At 39.5% G+C, this 25,418-nt stretch overlaps 1 protein-coding gene across 1 annotated transcript in view; it reads left to right on the top strand.

Annotated features, from left to right (window-relative positions):
• The first annotated feature begins 10,930 nt into the window (after positions 1-10,930).
• The window catches only part of SLC44A5 (solute carrier family 44 member 5), a 63,633-nt gene continuing 49,145 nt past the window's right edge, over positions 10,931-25,418 (top strand). The window contains exon 1 of the mRNA XM_059478053.1: positions 10,931-11,130. Coding sequence (XP_059334036.1) covers positions 11,094-11,130 — 37 coding nt within the window. The 5' untranslated portion in view covers positions 10,931-11,093. The remainder of the gene's footprint in view (positions 11,131-25,418) is intronic.

Genomic DNA, 25,418 nt, shown 5'->3' with positions numbered 1-25,418 from the left:
TGGTTCCAGTCACCTGCATCATTCACCTGTTAGCAGCAAAGCCCGTGTAAGCATTTTACTGTAATTTGTGCTTCAGGGAATCATAAACTCATGTTTCGGAAGAGTGCCAGGAACTGGAGAGTGACTGGGCCTGGCGCACGGGAGTTTTAAGTATCGACTGTATTGATAGTTACCTAAAATGTGCTTCTAACTGCTCTTTATTCCAGTTGTATTTTAAAGGAAAAGCAATGCTTTTGGAAATTATCTGTGGCGAATAAAATATATGCTCTTGAATAGTACTGTTTCACAGCAGTGTTGTTTAGGGGTTTATTAAAACAAGGATACCAAGAAAAATGGCAGCCATTGATTTCTCTGTGAATTCCTTATTTGGTGTGAAATTTCAACAAAATTAACAAAATAAATATTTTTCTGGAAGCTAGATTTTTAATAACATTTTATTTTGCATAATAATACAAAATAGTATGCAACAAATATTTTTGTGTCATTATTGCCTTTTTATATTTGGCTCTTAGTTGCTTGTTCTGTTTCTGACAATTGACAGTATTGATTTTGTGGTTAATACAAAAAGAAACAGTTTGATAGAAAACTAGCCATATAAAAGTTATTTACAGACATATTTATCAGTTGTCTGAAAAGAGATGATTGTAATGTTTTATAGACTTCATACTGTTGTGATTTCAGGTGATTACCTAAGGAAGGCAAGTGGACAGCATTGATTCAGTGTATAGGCTGCTGCTTTTTCACTCTAAATCAGAAGATTTTTTTTCCCCTGTACTTTCAGGGCAATAGAGTAAAAGACATAAGCATAGCTTAAAACTGTGTTGTTTAAGTATTTTTGAAGATTCTGTATGTTCCTGTTTCAAGTACACCATACCTTTGGAATGTAAAGCTGCAGTGGGGCTTTAAAATACCAGCACTCAAAGTCGCATTTTTGTGTTCCATTTTATGTAGGGTTCCACAGATCATGGTTCTGAATATAGTGAGGGAATTTCATTACTGAGCAGTCCATTTTCCACCTATATATTATTTAACTATTTGTGTAGTTTGTGTGTACACAATATCTTTGTATTCTTTGGTTTATTTCTCATCGCAACACTGTGTTGTGATTGTATATAAGGAAATATGCTAATCTCATTTGAAAGCTTTAAACTTTTAATTTTTGATTTCTGGCATGGATTATACTGTGCATATTCTAAGATGGCACACATCAACATCTAAAGATGCATAGATGGGTTCAGAGTATGTATAAAAAGCTGATGTTGTATGTAATACATCCTGTCATATGTAACAAGCAACTTCACCTGACTGATTATGATTAAACACCTGTAAGAATGCTATATAATAAACATAGTTGCTAGCTGCAGGAAGTGCTTCAAATCCTACAGTGATCAGAAATGAAACATTATTTCCAGATGCTTTTGAGATTTAGAGATTTTTGAGAAGCTTTAGGATCCATACCCCTTAAGTAGTGAATAGGTCTTTTTTGAGGTGAAGAGACAGCTTTGAATGGGGTTGAGGACATCCCTAAAGTAGGGAGATTGAATACATCAGTACACTGAGGGAATGTTGACGTCAGGAAGTAATGCAAAACACAGCTATTTGGTTTATGCAGTGAAATGTTTTATTCAAGACCTCAAGAACATTTTGGAGTGTTTTTAATTCCAGCTTGACTGAGTGTTCCCTAGTAAGGGGTTGGAACACTTTGGGTGCACTCCTAGACCATGTCTTTGAGTAAATTTCTTCCAAAAATCAGTCCATGTGCTTTGATATCTCTCTGTGAATCAAGTAAGACACCGTAAGTAGGGACAATTTGGAAACTTCATTCAAAACTACACTCCTCACCTAATCTGAACTGCTCATGAAGACAGAGACTGAGAAGGTTGTTGTCTGAAACTGTCAAATTGAAGAAACTGAGTCGGCAATACACAATAACATTTGATGCTGTCCTGGTTTGCCTTACACTAGAAGCATCTTTGCATGTGAAATTTGCTACTTGCTTCTGAAGACAGATGTCTGTACTTCCTGGAAGCAAGCTTCTGTAGTAAAAAGCTGCTAACCATCTGTGATCTCCTGCAGGGTTGTAGACGTTAAAGAAAATAAATTGTTCCACAAAAAGGAAGAAAAGAGTGCATAGAGCCAATACAAAGGTATTCCAGGACATTTCCACTAAACGATAAGGTTAAGGTTCTAAAATCAGCTGCTCAGCATGCAGCTTTCACTGATAAAGCTATACCTTTGCTTACCTTCCTTCTCTCCTTCAAATTGTTTTTTTTTTTTTTTGCTACCTCTCTTCACATCTCCTTGGGTAAACAAATGAGAATTCTTTTGGCAATATGTTGTCAACATAGTTTTCCCAAGGCCAATCTGGAGGAGAAAATTCAAAACCCAGATGGTCCATTTCTGCTGAGTGCTTGGGATTAGAGGGGTATGAAGGATGGCAAGGTTATTGTCAAAGGCTGAACTAGTAGAACTTTGAGGTTCAACTTATTTACATAAGGAGTGCAAATAGATAAAAATTTCCACAAGGTGTAGTTAGACTTTTGCCTGTCTCTCTGAAGCAGGAAATACAGCATCTGCCTTTCATTTTTCAAACGCTTAATAGTGTGTTGTATTTCTTAATTAATATTCCTCTGATCACTTTTACTGCAGTAAGAATTATATACTGCCCAGTATGTTTCTCTATTAACCTAGAATACTCTCTTATATATTAACCAGCAGAATGCATGATGCTTATTGCTGAAATGCGTAATTTAGCATTTCAGTAAGTAAATGTAAACACAGCATTTACAGTAAGCACAGTAATGTTATTACACTACAAACTACTGCTCATTGTCATGGTTTAGGAATGGTGTTCCCCAATATATTGCTGATGCTGAGAGTCTTCAAACTATGCTTGCTCCTTCCTTCTTCCCCTCCTCCTGTGGCAGGCTGAAGAGAAGAATATAGCATCTGTTTCTTGGAAGGGTATTCAGGGCAATAAATCCAATGACAAAACATGGGGGGAGACACATTCTTACAGGAGCAAACTAAATGGATTATGTGCACAAGATTTGACACTGCTTATTCATAATCTGAGTTTGTGCAGTTAATAACCTGTTAATAACCTGATCTCTGAATTCCATTTCTGCAAATTACATATTTTTCCATGCTCCTCCACTAAACATATAAAAGTATAAATTGTATTATGTAATGTTAGATATAGGGTTGCTTTGTAATGTTGTAATTTAGGAATGGTACTCCCTGATTTAGAGCTCCCTCTGTGACTCTTCAAATCACTCTCACTCCCCCTATGGCAGGCTGGAGAGCAGAACTGGAGACACATAAGGTCATGAGTTACGACCAATTTACTGGAAACAGCAATGGGATAAGAAAAATACCAGTAACTGTAACAATAATAATAAAAGTGTGCAAAAGAGACAGAGTGATTCATATGCAAAATGCTCATTAATCCTAACTACTACAACCAGAAGCAGCCCCTTCCTCCCGCCCCAACAATGGTGAGGTGGCAAAGAATAACCTCTGGGTCCTGGCCATGTGCCTCCTGGCCACTGCAAAAAGTAACCTGGTCCTGGCCAGAACCAGGATGCTTATCCCTTAAAGTTAGCAACTGTATTCTAGGCTGAAGTGTTATTTTTTATTAATTAGCAATTATTACTAATTAGTAATAATTAAATGTTAGTAATTACTAATTACTAATTTTAGGTGTTTTACTGGCTTGGACGTTTTTAAATTGTTAACAACAAACAGGATTTTACCATTTTTTAATGAACTTTTGTTTTAGAAATGAAAAGCAAATGAAATTTTTGCAGTGATTTATATATTAAGAGTTACTGAAGTTACTACACAAAACAAACGTAGTAAAATTTTGTGTGTAGGTTCTGAATTCATGATCTTTAAAGTAGAATAATTTTTGATGTAGTGCAATGCAACAAGCATGGCAACTTCTTCATAGTTATGACCTGTTTTGCTTTTCTTTGATCCCTGATACAATAGTAACTTAAAACATCTTAAATCAAACATTTTTTTTCTAAATTTCTGTTGCAAGCCCTTGTGATTTTTTTAGTTTGTCTTGAGTTGTCTTGGGATTTAGTTGAGGAGCTTGGGGTGGTGGTTAAGGTTTTTTTTCCTAGAGTTTTCATGGTTTTTAAAACAATAAATTTATTGGGAAAAATAAAAAAAAAAGGAAAGCATCTCTGTGGAAAACTCTGAATGATCTAAAATCAAGACAATGTAATACTTGAATGGAAATATTTTGAGGTATATTTTAGATTGTTTAATTTCTGGGTATCACAAACAGTACTTAATGTCAAATTTTCAATCTCATTTAATCACAAAGTCATAGCAGCTCTAAGTCTTGAAAGTTTTTTATTTAACTACTATTTGTAAACACACCAAATATTTTTCCTTAATGTCATCAAACCACACTGGGTTACACTTATGTGACTATCAAACATGAACCGTAAGGAAAGAGAAGGGACAGATGTACAGAGCTTGAGAAAAAATAAAAAACAATCTGTGGCATCCTGTAATAATTTTGCTCTCTATTGACTTTCCGAAGAAAAAGAAAGTCAGTAGAAACCTGAGAAGATAATTTTTGAACCATGCCTTAATGTAAAAATCACCTGTCCTAATTTTTTTTTAAAGTACGGTGAGACTTTTTCAGGACTAGCTGTGTTAAGAAACAAGTGCTTACTTAGACAAGCACGGCTTTTCCTTGCATGAAATATGAAAACAAGTTGATCATTAAGAAAGAGAGGTAGGCCTGGCCGTATGTAAAGGAAGTAACTAGGAGATTTTTGCACCAAACATGCTGTAGCTGGCACTTTAGTAGCCTAAAAATCTTTAAGATACATTGTTTGGTACATTTCTCCTTGTAGAATCATATATTAGTAAAAGTCCAGTTGTAGTGAACATACCTCTCGCAAATGAATTTAACACTTACTTGTAGGTTAGACCCCAGAACAGTGAAGTTACAACTCTGCCAGCCCAAGCTGACTAAAAGTGAGGTACCACATAAGCACCACCGTGACACTATGGTAGGTGGGATTTTAATAAAGATTTATATTGTAAAACTCCATTTGTGGCTCTGCAAGACTATACCAATGCTATTATTTAATACTATACAAGAACCAAACCATGTGTGTTGATACAGTGTTGACACTAATTTTATAGTAAGACGCGTATACTTATTTTTAGTAAGTGCAGCAAATGACAAAACACTAAGCAAAATATGCCTTAAATCACAAGAGTTCAGTTTCTATAACAGCTGACAGAATTTATGCCTGCATAATAAAGACAATTCAATAATCATGATAGCTGTTGCTTGTTGTTGAATTGTATAAGGTAGAATTTAGAAACACTAGCTGAGGTATAGCCCTATTGAGGCATGTGCAGTGCAAAACGAAAGAAGGGGAGACATCTTGGGTTGGAGATTCTGGAAGAAGAATGCTGGGATTGAGAACACGAGCACAAGAAGGTGGCAATTGAGATTTTCATCTGACCTTCGTGTGACAAACAATGAGGCTCTTTACAACATGAATAGCTGAAGCTCATTTTTCCATGGAAGTAACAAGACTTGTACTAGGTCAGACCAAAGATCCATTTGACATAGTCTCCAGTTTATGGTAGTGCAACAAAGAATGGTCAGGAAATGGTTCCAGGTCATTTACCAATAACGTAGTGATTTTATAAAATTTTTTTTTCTAAATTTTTTCTACCCTCCAAAAATTTTTAAATTTATAAGTTTCCTGAGCTGGAGGTGATGCCTTTTTGTTTAATAATGCTTCATAAATGTCTCTTCCATTAATTTGACTGGTTGCTTTTTGAATGTGTTGGGAACCACAGCTTAGTTTCTGCAGTATGAAGAACCACTCCAGGTTGCTTCTTTTTAATCAGACATCTGATAATTTCATTTGTAGTCCCTACTAGTTGAATTCAGACAGGCACATTGAAACATAACATCTTTGAGGCAATCATCCTCTTTGGGTCTAAGATTTTATTAAAAAGAAGTGTTGATATCCAAATAGCAATTTCTTTTCCAAGCTGAATAATCATCTTTGAGTACTTCCTGCAATGTCTTAGCTTTGTGTCAAAGAATCAGAATCATAAAGTCGCTCATGTTCTTGCAAAAAGATAAGAGTATAACTTCCATGGTCTTTTTGTGTGATTTTTCTGTTACCCTTTTTTAAAATTCCTCTGAACACCAAAGTGAAAATTTTCGTGTATTATCTATGATAACAGGATGCGGGATATAATGGTCAACTCAAAGCTCATCTTTGTATGTACTTATTTCTCTTCACGCCTTTTCCATGCCATTTTACATTTTATTTGCCGTGAGCTTCTCTGAAATTCTTTCAGCCCCATAACTATTGGCATCAAATTTTCCTTCTTCAGTATTCCTCTCCTTTTTAAAATCTTTGATGAGTATCTGGAACAAGAGTCCCAACATACAAGCCTTTGAGAATCTATGGGTGACCCCACCAATTAAAAAACATTTTCATAAAGTTATGTGGAAGGAAAATGTGTGCTTCTTTAAGGATATCTGGTCATGAACTTTTTCAGTGCAGCAATGGAGGAAGCCATAAATAAGAACATGAAAGACCTGACTGACAAATGATAAGGAAGTCAGGGATGACACACAAATCAGTCGTACTAACTGATGAGGAATGTTTATTTCAGTACCATTATCTGATCAAAGGTCTTGTCAAATGAGATAACAACAAAAGGTGGAAAGCCATAAACAAAATGTGGAGACACACACTTGACAGTCAAAGACAACAGTGATAAAGACAAGGAACAAACTGTCTCTCAATAAACTGCAAACTGGGACTTTGCACCTGATAAGATGCAAATGTGAGGGTCCATAATGTGGAAATGGATCTGTGGAGCTATTCAAACTAATGAAGGAATGTGCAGGGGAACTGCATCTGGAGGAAGAGAGGAGAAGATAAAGAATGGACCATTAAATAGACCAGTCAATGTTAAAAAGGGCAGTAGGTACACTTGTCTGACTGAGCCCAATCTCACTCTCCCATGTGTATGTGTGTTGTGAGGATAAAGGGTCCTCTATGAGTGGATTTGGTACCAAGGTTACATTTGGGAATGTAAAGTGCCCACTGGTGCTGCTGGTGTGGTGGAGGTCTCGTTATCTGCTGCTGGAGTGGTTGGAGGTGTTAGCTGCCAGCTGCTGATGTGGGCACAGTGAGTGCATGTCCTGAAATTCTCCTGCTGGGAGGGGCTGCTGTGGGTGAGGTGAGTGACGGGTTCAGCACCAGTAGCTGGAGCGTGACCACATGTCACACCTTGCGTGTGTGGTGCTGGATTATCTTCTCCATAGTGGGTGTGCATTTCTCATTTCCTGGCAAACTCCAAGATGGACTTGCCGATGAGTAGGAGACATCAGGCCGTCAGACAGGCAGGGATCCATTCTGCCACCCATGGCAACCTGTGAGCGTGGAGTTCCTGTGGGATCTGTGAGTGCAATATGTTTGCAGCAAGCATCGAGCTGAACCAGCCTGGAAATAGGCTCTCCTGAGGCAGGTAAGGAGGCGGGGATCTGGCCAGGAGTAGTGGGTGAATGTGCTTGGGCACCCAGGGAGTCTTGTGCGTGCCTGCACTCGTGACCTTTTGTCTCTGCCAGCCCAGGAGGAGGAGAGGACGTGTCTGCCTGTGCTCTGTGCTGGAGCTGAGGGTGAGTGCTGCGTGTAGGTGCTGCTGAAGACTGTGCACCACGAGCAGGAAGGCAGCAGCAGCCGCGTCACTGCCTGGCAGGGACCCTGCATCCCCGGCACCGGCGTGGCCTCCAACGGCAGGGCAGGACAGGAAGGTCCTGGTGCTGCAAGGAATGATAGGCCATTCTAACACCCTTTAACAATTTTCAGCCATAAAATATCTTTTCTCTCTGTGGTAGATTATTTTATTTAAAACTTTTTTCATGAGGAGCCTTGTGGAATGTTTTCAGAAATCCAAATAACTTGAAAATCAGCTGTATGCCCTCATTTTCATGTTTTCTGGCTCCTTGGGAAGTCTTCAGTAGTTCTCTGAGCCTTGACTTCTCTTTACAAAAATTATACTTTTCCAATATATCACAGAAATCTTTCTGCATTATTGTAGTTTTCATTATTTGCAACATTCAGAGGCATGGTCAGCAGTTTTATGGATTTTTATTGGAAGTATTTTCAAAAAATTGTGAAAATGCTTATCACCTTCAAGTCTATATGTGCATAGAAGACTTAAGGAAAATATCCTATTAACTCTACATATTCTTTTCCTCCTCTTGGCCTTTAGACAAAATATTCTTTTTGGCATCCTTTTTTGCAATTAATAGTCAAATTCTTTTTTGGCCTGCCTTACTGTTCTTTCACACTTAACATGCCAAATTTAGTGATCCTTTATGATTTACTCACTTGATCACAATTGTTCCCTATTTTGGTAGGTTAAAGGAATATGGATATATTGTGCCTTGTTTGTAGCTACTGCCCTTTTCATTCTATCTAGTCCTGGTGATTTCCTTCTGCCATATCTCAGGCCCTTCAGAGAAACATGAATATACAAAGATGATCTGCTATGTCTCAAAGTGGTCTCCTTACATAGCCTTCTATCTATCTGAATAGCTGTCTTGTAGTTTTTAGCACTATTCTAACATTTTGAATGCTTTTTAGCAAGTTTTCTCTTTTATTTTAGTGTATTTTTTAGTAGTTCCTTGGTTCTGGTGGTCAGAACCAAGTAAAAATTTACTTCTCCTGGAGGATATAAATACTATATTATATAAACTGTATAGTATAAACACAATATAGATATTGTATAAGCTCTGTATTATATATATATATATATAATATGTGATACTTATGTGTCATAGATATTTATTTGTAGAACAGGCTATACTACCTGTATTACCTATGTTTGTTTTTGTTGAGATTCCAATATTCATTATTGAAGGTAGGCTGTTGTTGTGGTTTGACACTGGCCCGATGCCAGGCACCCATGAGGCCATGCCAAACAATACAGCTATATACTATCTATCCATACATTCCCCTGCACAAGGGGTAAAAGCTTCCTCAAGCATGCCACTAAAGCTCTGATGATCAAATCCGGTCATGTCCTGCTACCTTTAGGTTGCCATGCCTTATCAGAATGAGCCAGAAGACATTAATACACTTCCTTCCTTCTTACAAAGCTGTCCTATGCCGCATTTCTCATGTTCGACTCAGTCTTTGACACAAGAAGATCTTTTTGCTGCAGGTGAGATTGTCGGAATTGTTTTCCTAGTCAACATCACTGAGATTAAATAAGAATTTCTTCTTAGCAAAGTACATCAACCATTTTCCACATCAGGTATTTACTTGAGATCCATTTCCTGGAACACAAACAGGCATCTTGGGTAGCTAGGCTAGGTAAGTGGCCTAGTGGTTAGGGAGACAGGTTAAGAAGGAGCTCTCAATAAATTTGTAGACTATGAGCAGTGCACAGAATCATAAACCTCTGCCCAAATTTATGATTATGAATCAAAATCATAAACCTCTGCCCACTCTGATAAAATGGGATGAAAGGAAGGAAGCAAGTACTCATTTGAAAATATATACATAAAAGTATAAATTCTAACAATTCTATATATGGGGGGAGGAGGAGTGATTACCCCCAGTATTTCCACTACTACCAGACAAAACTACATCAGACAAAACTACATATGTATTTTTAATATAATACATATAATTCATATTGCAGTGATTGGCCTGAACTGAGAACGCTAGGAGGATAGATAAGGTCATAAATATGCCTGATTTAATTTTCTTGAAACTAGCCAAGGCAGCTACCTCTACAAGACCTGATGATGCACACACCTTGTATGTAAAAGGCACGTGCCCTCACTAATGCACAGATGATTGGTTTACGTTTCCATACAAGCAGAGCAACAACTTCCATGATCTATGGGCATTACCTTACTCATCAATAAATGAGCCATGTGCTTTTGAGGTCTTAAGCCAATTTTAGGAAGGCTATCTTTATTTGCAAGCCTTGGAAAGTAACTTTTCCTCCAAAGCTCATGTCTGAAAATACAAGTAATGGCTGATAGGTGCACTTCTGTCATTTCAAAATGTTTTGTCTTATAAAATACTCTGTTGTCTTGGACTTAGTGACAACAGATAATAACATCATGACATCTGCATATAGTGGCCTTTTGCTGTAGTCATGATTTGTGCTGTCACGACTGTAAAAGAACCTCAGCAACTGGACTAATTGCTCGTAAGTGGCCTTTGTCCCATTCAGATAAAACGCATGGAGGAGGATGGCAACTGAAGGAAAGTTTATGACCAGAATTGGGTATTTCTCAGTATTGAGGGTGTTTTTTGACTGAATCATGAAAATGCCCCAACCCAGGACCAGCACACTTCCTCAGTCAGGGACAGACGGAGGGCTGTCGGTGAGCGCGTAACGCTTCACCTCCTCCAGCGCCGGGAGCTCCTGCTGGGCAGGAGACTGCTGCCCGAGGGCGGCCCGGCCGGCCCGGCGCTCAGCACGGGCCGCACGGACAGCTCCGCCAAGGGAGGCGCTTCTCGGCGGGGCCCGGGCGGGCGGGGAGCGGCTCCAGGGCCGGCCGGCCGCTTCCCACCGGCGGCAACAGCTCCGGCCTCTGCGCAGGGCACGGGCACAGACACCCCGCTGCGGTCAGCAGTGGCTGGCGCGGGAGGATGGAAACCGCCCTGCCAGGTACGGCTCGCTGGGTCCGGCCTCGCTCGCTCTCCTCAGATGCCGAAGTTGCCGCCGGGCCCACGCGAAGTCGGCGGCCCGTCCCGGCACCCCTCGCCAGCCCTCGGCGCGGCAGCTCCGCCCGCACTCCCCCTCATCGCGACCCGGGCAGCGGCACCGCCCCCGCGGGTCGGCGCAGGCGTCGCCGCGGAGCCGGCGGGACGGGAGGGTGGGCGTGGGGTGCGGGTGGTGCTGCGGGCGGCCGCGGCTGAGCGGAGCGGGAGGCTGCCCGGCCGCCGCCGCCTCTCATGCCTTCGCGGCAACAAAGAACGCGCTGAGCGGCGGGGGAAGGCGCCGGGCCCCTGGCTGTGCCCCGGCAGTGCCGGCGTGGAGGGCATCGAGAGACGATGGCGAGGAAGGGCGAAGCCTCCGCACATCTCTACGGTGAGCGCGGGGCACGGCGGGGCGAGCGCCGGTGCTGGGGCGGGGGCGGTCGGCGCCTGTACTGTCCTCCGGCCTGTTTACAGCGTAGATCCGCCCGGCCGAACAGCGGCGGCCGGAGGGAGACGGAGTTTGTGCCCCTTGGCGAATGTGGGGGCGCGGTGGCCGCAGAGTCCCCCGTGTTGACGGTAGACCCCGGGACGCCGGAGCGCCTGGCTCGGCCTGGAGCAAAGCAGAACGATCGGTTCAGGGAAAGAGCCGGTGGGCGCAGAGATGGGGGCGGGCAGACCTGGAGCTTCCGCCGCCGCCCTCGCCGCGGGAGCAGGTGCGTTGTGGCCGCTTTGTCCGCGTTGTGGGGCAGAGAGGGGCCGGGCGGCAGGTGCGCACGCCGGGCCGGGCCGGGCCGAGCCGAGTGTGGGATGCCTGAAGCGGGGCCGGGGGGCGCCGGAGCGGTGCGCGGGGGCGGAGCCCGCTGAGCGGCGCTACCTGTGGGCTGCCGGCGTTCGCGGGGCGCGCAGCGGGAGCTGCCCGCTGGTGCTGCCGGCCGGCGCCGCGGGAAGGTCACCGGGGGCACACCTGCGTGTTTGGGCTCTGCACTAATTGCTCCTTGGAAAGCCACGTATTTGCGATGGGGGGCACGGGGTTTGCAAAGCTGCTTAGCTTGTTTGAAGGTGTTGCTGCAAAGCTGATTTCCTCTTCCAATGTGCGTGATATTTCCGTGGCAAAACAAACGTGCAGAATGAGCAAACCCCCTCAGGACTGGTCTGCTGCTCCAGGAGCCCCGAAGGCCTCCAGCAATGACCCGCATTGTGGAAAAGCATAAACGTGGCTTGGTAAAGCAGCCTTTGCCTCGGTACCATAGGCATGCTGGTTTGCACCTTGGAAAAATCTGTTTTTTAATTCACTGACATGATGTAAACCTTGATCTGACTAAATGAAAATCCATGGCTTGCCTTCCTTTGGAAAGGGGAATAGGAAAAAAAAAGCCTTTAGGGAGGGAAGGCAAGCCACAAAGCTAAGGTGAAATAAAAATTGGTGAGTCTGAAATAATTTAACTTCTGAGAGAATCTTTTTCTATTCCTATGGAATTCAAATGGTTTTGCAGATTACTGCAGTGGGAGTGTAGGCCTAAGATCATAGATACTCAGCACTGATGGCAGAAAGAGTGGAAGTATTATTCTGGAAGAAGAGCGGGAACGCAGCATTCAGAAAGGGAAAAATAGCTTTTGAATAGAGTTTAATAAGTACTATGTATGCTTCCTCATTTGCTATTTGTCAGCAAGATCCCTCTAATAAAGTCATGATGAGTGATACTAAGTGTTTTACTGTCATTATATAGTAATCTTTTAAACTTCATTTTGAAAGTATGTTACATGGGTAAGAAAGGGTGAATCTTTTTATTCACCTTAAGGGAGGAAGGCAGCATTCTGAAGAATTGTAGAATTTTGTCTATTTGAGCTGTTTCATCAGTGGGTTTACTTCCTTTTAGTTCATTTACATGTATGGGTATTAATAGTGGTAATGTTTATTGTGTTAGTACATTTGCAGAAATCCTGAGCAATTACTCTGCTCTTGTGTGTTGAGAAGCAAGGTTCTTTCCCTTATTAGATTCCATAATGTTGAGGAATTATAAAACGGAAAGTGGAGCATTTTCAAATTGAGCATACGTAATATAGTTTTCTTTTTAAATTAGATTGCTGTAATAGTTATTCTCTTGACTTTGTTGTCTTTGTCTGCAGCTAGTTATTTATTAGCCTGCAGGTATATTTTTCAGAGGAATAGATGTCCTAACCTTCTTTCCTTGGAATCTTAAGGATTCCTCACAGCATTTATAAATGACAAAGGCAAATACTTCTTAAAGCTTTTTAACTTGTGTCATCAGTCTGATTCTTTAGAAGAGATTAGTCAAGTGCATGGTTTAGGAATGGGGTTTTTTTTGTTAAAGGAAGCAGTACTTTTCGTTAATGTGACAGCAGTATTAAATGCTGTCATGTGACTGTTGAAATGAATGTTGAAATTAGTTTTTACTTCATTGTAGAATCAGTGATTTTCCCATAAACAATTTCCTGTAGCAGTGAACTGCAGTTCAGTTTTACCTTACAAATGGACACTGAAGGCCAAAGGGATGATGAAATATTAAAAAAAAACTTTTATCACTATTTTGAGAAACATTGAGAAGGCTCAATTTATTATTTCCAACTCGAATTGCTAGGGAAGTTCTGTTTCACTTGGAACAGCTTTTGAGGAACTGTGACACTACCAAGATGTCATTTTTGTCACTTGGCCTGCATTTACCATTCTTAATTTCCTCCACTTATGTATGTGTACCGCCCAGGAAGGGCATCCTCAAACTGAAGAAAATGGGCTATTTATCCACAGCAGTACCGTACTATATGGGAGCTATTGGCTGTGGCGCTACTGCAGATAAAACTTCCCTAGCTACTGCTGGTAAATCCTTGTGCGTGTGTATGTAATTAATTTTGCCTTCTGAGGTTCAAATTTCATACCAGTGGGGTAGGTTCATATCAAAAGTGAAACTCAATTTAACACTTTATTAAATTTTAATATAGTCATAAATGTTGGAAATGGTGAAATGCAGATTCAGATGGCTTATACCTTTCTTCTCTGACATAAATTAGGTCCACTTCATTTAGGCTTTGTTGTGCATGTTTTAGGTGGGATAAATCATCAGATCTTTGAGTAGATCTGCTAAACCTAGTTACAGAGCTTCAGCCATACCTGATTTTGCCAGCATCCTAGTTTTACATAAAATGATTCACTGTGGAATAAACTTGGGAGGCTGGGAAAAATTTTAAGTCTTTTAAACGCTTTGTAATATGTTCCCTGTTGTTTTTTTACTGCAGACAGGTCTTTCTGAGTGAAAACTCTCTCTCAGCATGCTGCTTCATTTTTTGTCTGGTTCTGTCGTAATGTCCTCCACACCATCCTTGTCCCAAGAGTTACAGTCACTAGTTCAGTATCCATGTGAGAACCAGTAAGGAGTGATGTTCGTATTGAAACCAGTGCTATTCAGAATGTGCATCAGCAAAATAAATGAGGTCAAGTGCACCCTCAGCACAGGCTGCAAATGACACCAAGGTGGGTGGTTCAGTTGATACACTAAAAGGAAGGGATGCCATTCGGGGTGGGGGACGGGGGGCATGACAAGCTGGAGGATCTGCAAGCTGCTTGAAGTCAAGCAAGGCCAAGTGCAAGGTCCTACACCTGGGTCAGGTGATCCCCATTATCAGCACAAGCTGGAGGATGAATGATTTGAGAGCAATGCTGCAGAAGAAGGACTTGGGATACTGGTGGATGAAAAATTGGCTGTGGACTGTCAATGTGCACCTGCAACCCAGAAAGCCAGTGGTGTCCTGGGCTGCATGAGAAGAAGTGGTACACCAGGTTGAGGGAGGTAATTCTGCCCCTCTGCTCCACTCTGGTGAGACCCCACCTTCAGACCCTGAAGGTACTGCATCTGTCTCCAGCATTCCCAACACAAGCAAGGCAGGGATCTTGGAGTGGGTCCATAGGAGGGCCACAAAGATGGTTAACAGGCTGGAGCACCTCTCCTATGAGGTGAAAAAAGGAAAGGTCAAAAGAGTTGAGATTGTTCAGCTTTTTTATATGTATAATGCGGGTTTGTGAGAAAGATGGAGAAAGATTTTATTATACCTTTTTTTAACCCCTCTTTTTTTGTTTTTTTTTTTTTTTTTTTCCCCTTTTTGTTTCCCCCAAGATTTCTATTGACAGGACAAGGGGCAATGGTTTTTGAGTGAAAGAGGATTTTGGTTGGATGTAAGGAAGAAATTTTTTATTCCAAGGGTGATTAGGTGCTGAAAAAGGTTGCCTAGAGAAGCTGTGGCTGCACCATCACTGGAAGTGTCTAAGGCCAGGTTGAAAGGGACTCTGAGTAACCTAGTCGAGTGGAAGCTGTCCATTCCCATGACAGAGGGTTGGAATGAGATGAGCTTCAAGGTCTCTTCCAACCCAAATAATTTTGTGGTTCTGTGAAAATATGAAAAGTACTCCATACCAGAGATGGTTTAGTCAGTAAGTGAATAGGCAATAAAACTGGTAGGATTTAGGTAATACAACTTTTCCTCACCTAGTGGTCTAGCACTTTTTTGTATTCTTGAGTCAAATTAATTACTGCATTTTCAAGTCCAATTAAGATTCTAGAGTATCTGAAAGTATCCAGGTTTTACATTTGCTATCCTTTAGCACTTGAGTGTTGTGCATCTTTTAGCTTATTGACTTAAGCTGAGCCGTGCTTGGTAGTGAGGTATTGGCTCAGCCACGAGCAAGGACAATACAATCAGAACACCTATAATCAAGGAGATTAATGGAACTGTTATGCATAGTTGTACTCTATTGAGTGGGTTATGTATAACAGTCACTGGACATTATCTAGAAAGAGTTTAATAAGCTAGGCTTGTTGTTGACTAATTAAACTTGGTTATATTTTTTAACAAGCAGGATTCTAATGTATAGTTGAGGGGAAATTCTCTCTACTACCATCCCAAGCCTGTATAGTGTATTATCATCCAATCTTGCATCTCTGCTTCTCAAAGTCTCTCCTGTTCTACTAGGCCTGTATTTCTCTACACTGTATCCTTATATTAGAGTCATAAATATCTTATTCTGCACAGGTTAAGTAGTTGTTACTGTTATGTAATACGCAAAAATAAAATAAATTGGCCATAATCATCTGGTCAGAAGAAAAAATGCTGTTAGAGTTAAACACACAGAAATGTGGAGATGATTTAGTAAATTCGATAACTGATCTTCACTTGGATATGAGAAAATCTGTTTGTTCTGCATTCACTCCTGAAGTGTAAAGGCATGTCACATTCACAGTTGCTTAACTGTATTTATTTGAGTTTTCTGTTGCTAGTATCCGACTCAGGCAGTCAGATTTACAAAATCTGCTAATGCGATTCCTTAGCATCTGGATATTATGTCAGGGAGTCTGACATAACATTATTGTCTAATAATCTAATAAAATAATGCAGAAGCATCTAGGAATAGTGTAAATTATGTTAACTTAGGACTATTAAAGCACATAAACATAAGAGCTTTCCTGTGAGGTTAGGAACAAGGTTTTATGGAATAATACTCTGATTTGTTTAATATAGGGAAGATAAATACCCATATTTGTTAACAACCTTACTTTGTTACAGTGAAAGTAAGGAAAATGTGGTGGCTGTGCACTGTACAACATATAAGTGAACCTGGATGTTTAGATTTCCATATATGGAACTTGTACTGAATCATTTGGGACTTTGAAGAAGGTGTTTCAGTCAGAGGTTGAGGAAACAGTGAAGAAGTACCCAAGAAATCCTGAAAGAAGACTAACAGAAGAGCCTTTCAAAGTTCCTTTCAACTTTATTTTCTATGAACACTTACTTGGGAGGTGGTGTGATACACAGGACTCAAAGTCCATGAAGATGATGTGGGGAAGTGGTGACAAGTCAAATTGGTAACTGTGCGGGGTTTAAGAGTTAAATATAAACCTGTGTTTTATTTTTGTTAGGATGACAGGAAACAAATGCCTGCCTGTTAGAGTTAAGTGGATGTCATTGATATCTAAGTATTCTTAGGCAACAGATCCCAACAGTGACTGAGTATAATTTTGGATAAAAGACTTGTGCAACTTAAACTTTATGTGAATGCTTCTGCTTTTTTTTTTCCTTTTCATATTGTCAGACTAAATTTGTTGGTACCAAGTTTTTATGGTACTGGAATTCCAGTCTCTGGAATTCACTTCTCTCCAGTATAGATATAAATAGCTTCATACCTGCCATTCCAAATAATAGAGCTGCAATCCACATGAAGCATCAAGAGTTCTTATCACATAAATCTGCTGTGGCACTTTGCAGCATCTGGGATGCTATAAGCACCCAGAAATAAAAGTAGCCAGGAGGGAATCTCTCTCTCTTGTGGGATAATCCCACAGAGTCTACTGCCGATATAGAAATTCAGTGCTGTCCACATGCCAATACAAATTATAGGCAACTTTTCATGGGCAGAGATGGGATACATCTGACTGTTCCTTCTAACTAAGGGATATTTGCATTTTTCCAGCCTCATTCCACATAAATGAAATGATCCTTTCCCTACTAGATTGTGCTGAACAAGAGAGCTGTACAAGTGACTGTACTTTTCAAAGGTACTGTGTTGTGCAGTCACTTTGAAGTCAAAGTTCTTCTGTTTTACTAAAACCTGGAATGATGCCTTTGATTGACCTCTGACATCTGCCAAGAAAAAGAAGTTTTGCCTAGAATGATCCTCTCTGTAAAGAGGACCACTTATTAAGGTTCCCAAAAGATTTTTGGTGGGTTACTTCTTCAGCAGGAAGTCCCATGCTTGTACCTCCATTAAACCAATAGATGTCTGTTAAAATAGATGATTTAGTGTGTACTTCTGATGTGGTAAGAGTGGGAACCCATTTGTACTTTAAGAGTATGTTTCACCAGAAAGAGGAGCTCTAACATGAGTGGGCTGGGATACCACATAATTTTCTCTTCTGTACAGCTGATTATATATGGAAGAAAGTGAGTATCTATTGCATGCAGATCATCTACACTTGTATAAGCTGATGTGCTTGAAATTTAGTAGCTGAGTAAGTGTCCTTTATAATCAGTGTACTTTGAAATAAATGAATATGTGGAATAGTAACTCTGGTATTAATATATAAATTATTTTAGTGGATATTACATTAAAATTAACTAGGTTTTTTCATTATTGATATTTTTTTATAAGAGTCATAACTTCCTGGATACGATCAGGTTGCTAAAAACTAGCTAAGTGTAGCAAAATACAATATTTATTTTTAGATTCCTCCCACCCCCCGGCAGAATGATAAATAATTCCTATGCTGTGTTGCTTTATTCTATCAGACAAAAGGCAATAAGCTGTATCTGTGAATGCGCCTTTTTCTTGGTTTCAGTACAATGCAATATCTGTGCTAGCATCTAAGCAACTGCTATAAACAGGGAAGTGATGTGCCCTGTGACCAATACTCTTGAACTCTTATAATATTTACCCCCATACGTAATTTAAAGGTTTGTGTAGGATTTGTGAGATAATACAGTTCTTTCACACGTATATATATGTGTGTGTGTGTACTTACGTAAATATGCATATAATAGGTACATATATATTGCTAACAGATTGATTATAACTAGGAATGCATAATTTCATTTGGAAAGCAAGTAACATAATGTTATATTATATTGTATTTGTAGTTATGCAGTTCATGCAGAGCAGATCCTTTCTGATTTATGCTGATAGGCTTTTCGCAAATGACTAAGTGTTGTGGCAAGAGCCATGGACCAACAGTCCACAAACTTGAGGTTAGGCACCATTTTGGGCTCCAGTCTGAGGGAAAAAACCATCTTGGCAGCTGTCTGGAAGCTTATTTTGGAATTGTAGAGAGGATACTAAAGAGAGCTCAGCTGCTGGGAACTTGGCTTTTTCTTCCAATCCTTTTATAATGAAAGGTTTTCCTTTCAACTGGGGGAATCAAAAATCTGTAGGTAGTGAATGAGTGGTTTAGGATACTGACAAGCAGAATAGGAATAGAAATCAGTGAAAGTTTCTTAACAAAGTGAAAGTAACCCCAAATCGAGTGAATCTGTAAGGGGAGATGGAAAACAAATTAAGAAGTGCACTAGAATTCTGAGTCAACGACAATCGATGAAGTTGTATAGTACACCTGGAAATGTGGCTCTGCAAGCAGAAAAAAATAAACGCCCCCAACTGCCAAGAGCTTTTTTACAAAACTCTTCCCTTTTTTACAAAACTCTACACTGTAACCACTGCCAGAATAAGATAGATGAGAAATCCTAAAAATCTTGTTTATTTATGTTCTTCTCCCTCAAAAGTATAAGAAAAATATAGTAAGAAAGGATGGCATGGTAAAGGAACATTACCATGTTACCAGTGTGGGGAAGTGTTTCTTTTTTTCCCTGCTGAGTGACTCTTGGGGGATGTGGATGGTCAATTAATGTATATTTGGTCACCTGTTTTTTGACTTGTTTTAAGCTGTTGGGTCAGTTTAGTTAGTGGGATCAGTTAATGATAATACTGCATTCAACATGGGAATTAAAGTTTGTTAGATTTGACTAGTCCTTAGGGGCTTGTGCTAAAATGTGTCATCTCTAACCATTTTCTGTCATACTTTAAGGCAAAGTATCATAGTTTTATGTCTGTACCAAAGATTATCTTTAAAAGGCATCCTGCAGTGAATTTTAAAGTATTGAATTTGCCCTGTATTAATTTTGCCTTTAAAATAAGAAGTTGTAGTTGCGCAACCAAACTAGGGCAACTGAATGACAGTGGTCCTTAATACGGACTGTTCTGCATTTGGGAAGATTCTCTTGTTTATGGGTAACATTCTGCCTGTAGACTGCATAGTAAATGAAACTGAAAGAGGAAGTAGCTTCTGTTCTCACTGTGTGACCCCAAGAGCCTTTCTGGAGCATTTGTGGAAGGGTAGGACTGTAGTCTGTATAGCTGTGCTTTTTTTGACCTTCCAAACAAGCTTGCACTGTCTTGGCCTGTCTGCTCATCCTCTCACCCAGACCTGATGAGCACTTGCAAACTGTTGGGGTAGCTGGGCACTGTCTTAAAACATGTTTTCCTGATGTTAGGGTGTCATAGACATCTTTTTGTGAAAATCCTTTCTTAGGATTTTTTCCCTCCTGAGAAGCTGGGAGGCCTCAGGAACAAAATGCAAACAATGGTTATCTGCTGCTGTGGAATGCAACAGGTGCATCTGGGATTGGTCTTGGGTGGATGTTTGGATTTAGTGACCACTCACAGCAGAGCTGGCGCTCTCTCTCTCTCTCTCTCTCCCCCTCTCTCCCTCTCCCCCTCTCCCTCTCCTCTCTCTCTCTCTCTCTCTGTCCGAGCCACAGACCTTTGTTATTCATTCCATTCTATTCTTAGCTAGCCTTCTGAGAGGAAACCTTTTCCTTCTATTTCTTTTTAGTTAGTTATAATGTAATATATATATAATAAAATAATAAATCAACCTTCTGAACATGGAGTCAACATTTTCGTCTCTTCCCTCATCCAAGAACCCCTGTGACCACTGTCACATTAGGGCATTTTAACTTTGATATCAGTCATGCTTAGTGTAATAAAGGAGAAAGCCATATGTGTTTGCTTTCCCTTGCTATGGTCTTGTACATGATTTCCGCTTACAGGGAAGTGGAGTAAGCTGGGATTGGTTTACTTTTCACCCATGTCCTTACCTTTTCTTTTCTTTTTCAAAGATAGATGAAAGCTATATATTTGATTAGAAGATTAAATTATGTGCTTATGTTTTTATGGGCTATGTTTATATTCGATGACAGCTGCGTATTATATTGTCTTTCTCTGCTGCTTTAGCTGCACTACAGAAGCTGTGGTAAGTTATGTTGTGGTTACTCACAGCTTCCTCCTGACCATTTAACGCAATCCCTCAACCAAATGCTGCTAATGTTACTAATGTAGATGCTTCTAAATAATCGTGAGGTTGCATCCCTCCAAAGGTAAAGAAAGTTTATGCAAATTATTAGTATGGATGTCCAGTTCTTCAGCTATAGCTGTTGTCATTGCAGGCATCAATTTTGACATTATCTATGCATCTGGCATCTGGAATATCTGCTTTGTGTTTCATTATTGTCTTTCTCTCTGTTCTATCAATCTGTCTTCTTGTTACAAAATGCAGTTTTAGTTTATCGTGTGCTTCTTCATTGTTGTCCTCTGTTTTAGAGGAATTTTATGGTTTTCCTATTCTCACTCTATTAGTTTCAATTCTACATCAAAATAAATATGAACAAAAAGCAAGGAATCTGAATGTTTTTTATGTTATATTTGCAGTGTATTTCACCATTGAAACTTTTTTTTAAAGGTAATTGCAGATTGCCAAAATACAATCTTATTTAGAACACAAGATTTCTCTCAGGAGGAGTTTGTACTTGACTTGCAGCTGTGAGTCCTCTGTAATGCATGATGGACCCCTGAAAGAAACCTGCCATTTTCTTTGGCAACACCTCAGTAGTGATAAACATTGATCAAGAAGTTGTTGGAGGTGATTTGTTCATTTGTTTTGCAGCTTTCATAGAACTTGGTAGAAAGTAGTTTGCAGCAGATTTTGTATACAGCTGAAAGTTGTTTGGAAATCTTTACAAATCTGCCGAGTTAACGTGCTGAATCTGTAATAAAATAAATATTCTGACCATAAGAAAATCTTCCATGGGAACTACTGAGTAAGAAGAATGTTGCCCTGCACTATCACATTACAAAAGATGAGGAGATGTTTATTTAGTAAAGGAAGCCTCTTATTTGTTTGGTTTTAATGCTTGTGTGTTGCTCAAGATGGGAGACTTGCACAATGTGTGAGAAGTTGTTCATGCTTCAGGACCATCTCTCAGTAGCACTCAAAGCAATTGAAAATGTAATTGTATTGATATTGTGACAAAATGTCAGAATATCCCAGAAATTATAGGTCTTAATACCTAATGCAAGCTCTGGTTGGCTTGATGTATTTATTGCTGGTGATGCACTGTGCCAAACAATTGAAACACTTCTATTCTGGGAATACCAGTAGGATGGAATGTGCGCTGTGGAATAGTTTTTTTTGTTTGAATTCTCTGGTGGGTGGGAAGTATTTGAAGAGTGGGAGGCCAATCCACTGCCATCCTTTTTTTTTCTTTAAGTCTGAATGATGGCTTTTATATGCTCTGTGAAGACACATAGCTGCTTCAGTGTTCCAGCACAAGTTGCTTAACAAAGTAGGGCTTAGCAGGGTAGGTATCCAAATCACAGTGAGGGAAACGGGGACTTATGTCTTGGCATAACATAATCAGGAAACACATAGTTAAAAGTGTTTTGCAAGACTATAGAGTCACTGGCAAACTTATTTAATTTTCAGATTTTTAGGACAGTAATCCGCAAGTCAAGCATTTTTTTTACTTCTTTTCCTAGCCTGTGGTGAAGCAGGAAGAGAGACTGGGGATAATTATTGGTATGTCAAAAAAAGCCTGGATTGAAAAGCATTGGCCTCCATCGTTAGAACAGAATAGCAATTTGGAACAGCCTTCTGGCATGTGAGACTCGAAAGTCAGTCTTCTGTGTCCTAGTATTCCCAATTTGTCCCATTTAATATATATTAATCCTTTCAGGTTTTATAGAAGCTTTGATTAGGTTTAGTGATTGAGATCTCTCACAAAAGATACTCCAAGAAGAAAACCATATGTTAACCTTCATTTTGTCTATTAATAATAGGAAAATACATAGTTGTGTTTCAGGTAATTTTCTTTTGGTCAAGTTCCTTATTGCATTTCTTAAAACATTCAGGATATATATCTACTGTCATCTCACTCTGCATTTTACCAGTACATGCTCATTATCTTTAGGGTTCTGTCTTTGTTGTTAGCATTCAGGAATAATTTCATTAGTGTATTATCCAGAAATCAAGATAAAGTAATAACTTATTGTGACTATCCAGTTCTCATTTTATCAAGTAATAACTTATTGTCACTATCAAATTCTCATTTATGCACAGTTTACTACATAGTTTACAGTTATCGTTTGACTTAAATGGATTCAATGGATGGGAGTGTACTGTTAACTAGAAAATGTTTAGGTGAATTAAAAGAAATTATTGCTGATGGTTAAGATTCAAGAAACAACTCTTTGTATGTCATAATATTAATTGTATCTTGAAAACATGCTAGAATTTGAACTTCTTTCAGTTCACACTTCTTAATTACAAAATCACTGTGCTTTACATTCAAAATTTTGATTCAGAAATTGACTTTTTGAATAGTTTATTCAATTTTGCAGCTGTCAGGATAACCAAAGTCCCATTTTAACTCAATGCTTTTAGATTGCCTACTAAATACAACTTGTGGTGGACCTGTCTTCAGTGAAGGACATATGGATAATTTGCTGCTGTTCCTGGATACCTGATCAGTCTTATAAACTCTACTGCACTTATGCTACAGATTGTTCTTCAGTTTACCCTTCTGCATCATCTTGTTCCTGTTTCCCTTGCTTACCTAGTTGTTTCCATTTCCACTTGCTTTCTATTTTCTATTTTTTTTATTACTTCTTTTTTCCCCTCCAGAGGATTTTTTATTCCACTTAATCATTAATCAAGCCCTGTTAATCACAGTTTAGATGGACATCTGGTATTGTGCCTTTTAAGCTGAAGAAGAAATATTGCTATCGCTGCATTGACAGGGAAGGAAGTCTGGGATGTCAAAAACATTAGCGTTCTAAAACATTTGATCAGCCCTATTTTAATACCAACCAACCCAAAAGCCAGCACCAAACAAAAACCCCCACAATCCTGCCATCCTGGAAGTAGCACTCATAAAAAAAAGAAACACTGCTATTGCTCAGACCACATATTTTCTTAGCAATAACCTGTCTTGTTCAGGTGATTGGGAAGTCTGAACGGGCAAACATTCAGAAGAGCTCTACTGCTGTAAAAATCTCAACAGAGTGGTTCCTGTATGACGATGCGCTGGCTAAGAGGCCAAGGAAAATCCTGGATAAGTTGGTTTTGGTTTTTTTGGTTTTGTTGTTTGGGTTTTTGTGTGACTTTTTTTTGTTTCTCTGTTTCTTTTGATTTGTTTTTTCTGAGAGCTCTTTAACATAAAATTAGTACTCTGAGATTGGAAACCAAGCTTCTCCCACCAGGCAAGTGTATCTGTCAATCAGTACTGTTTTCCCCTTGGCTTACTGACAGTGATCATAACTTTTAAATACTGTCCGTGTGGTTTGCCTGTAACAGGATCCCATATATCTGCTTATTTTCATTTTTTTATTCCCCTAGTTCAGTTTATAAATCACTCTCTTCACCTTAGGCAAGCCCAAACTGGGGTACTAGAGTAAAGAAAACCTTCCAGAAAATACTAAAAGGGCAGTCAAAAAACTTCTAATGCTTCGGCATCAGTTTCTCTGGCATGAGGTCTGCTGCTTAAAGCATGAGAAAGTCAAAATTTCTTGCTATTTTTAATGCATATGTTTGCAGCTTTTCTTGGAATTCTGTAATAATTGCCACACAAATTTAGGTTGCTCTTTAAGAACCCCATCTGTCTAAAAAAAAAAAAATAGAGAGAGAGAAGATACAATATAGAAGCAGTAGAGAAAGATGGAGTTTCTGAACCATTATTTCAGACTAGTTCAACTAGTTCAAGTCTCATTTGACTTACAAGAAAGACTTAACCCAGGACCTTTCCTGTGGAACCCATACAGATACCTGTCTTTAATTGAGCAAATTAAAAAAGATTTGCAAGATTTAGAATCTCAACTTTCAAATTCTTAATGCTGAATTATACACAGGAAAGGAATGTATATTGCGTATTTTTCTTCTGGTAACATAAAGTCTTTTTTTGGACATTTCCTTTTATTAATCTCTCTGTCAACACAGTTGTTTCTACAAAACATCTCTCTTTTTTCAAATTAGTTTCTAGTTACCTTATAATTTACAATATTGTTGGAATGTTGATGTCACTCTTCACGGTTATTTCCTGTGACAGGCTTCCAAACAGATTGATTCTTGGCGGGCAAAATGTTTTAGGAGACATGAAGAGCTGATTTTGTTTTAATGGGTGATGGTGCAGTGTAAATGACACAATTTCAGAGGAGACTAGACAAATGCTACTGCTCACTGAGATATTTAATTAGTGCTATGTATTCAGGTATAGAAAGTAGATTTAGTATGCACCAGTCCCTTTATTTGATTGGGCTTTATGTACCTTCTTACATGGCCTTTTGATTTTGGACCAGCTCTTCACATTAAAAATGTATAAAACATTTTTATCTCTAAGGGTGAACAGAATGGAAATGTCACTCAGGAGCAGTCTTGTTTCATAAATGGCAGCAGAATGGTAATAAAAATGTGGTTGGGAAAAGAAGGGAGAATAATTTGTGATTCAGGATGGAGAATAACTTAAGAATGTGAACTAGGAAATGAGGGTTGAAGGACATTGACAGAACAGAAGGAAACAGATTACAGGACCTGGGACCTTGGCGGTTACAGATAATGGAAATAGCACTTATGAATCCTTGAACATGTTCTACTAATTTTTTAGCCAGAAGAATTCCACAAAGATGTCCCTAGTATGAAGGGATTGCTCTCTTAGCAGAACAGTGAATGTAGGTAGCCTGCTAGCTAAATATAGGTGACAAAAAGTGTTATTATTCAATAACATGTGGATACGTCACCTTGTAAAACCTTGCATTTTAGAGTCACAGTGAAAAAAATCCTTCCAATTAAAATTTAA

This window comes from Ammospiza nelsoni, chromosome 9 (assembly GCF_027579445.1).
Source record: "Ammospiza nelsoni isolate bAmmNel1 chromosome 9, bAmmNel1.pri, whole genome shotgun sequence".
Taxonomy (NCBI): Eukaryota; Metazoa; Chordata; class Aves; order Passeriformes; family Passerellidae; genus Ammospiza; species Ammospiza nelsoni.
This window is presented reverse-complemented; position numbering and strand designations above follow the sequence as displayed.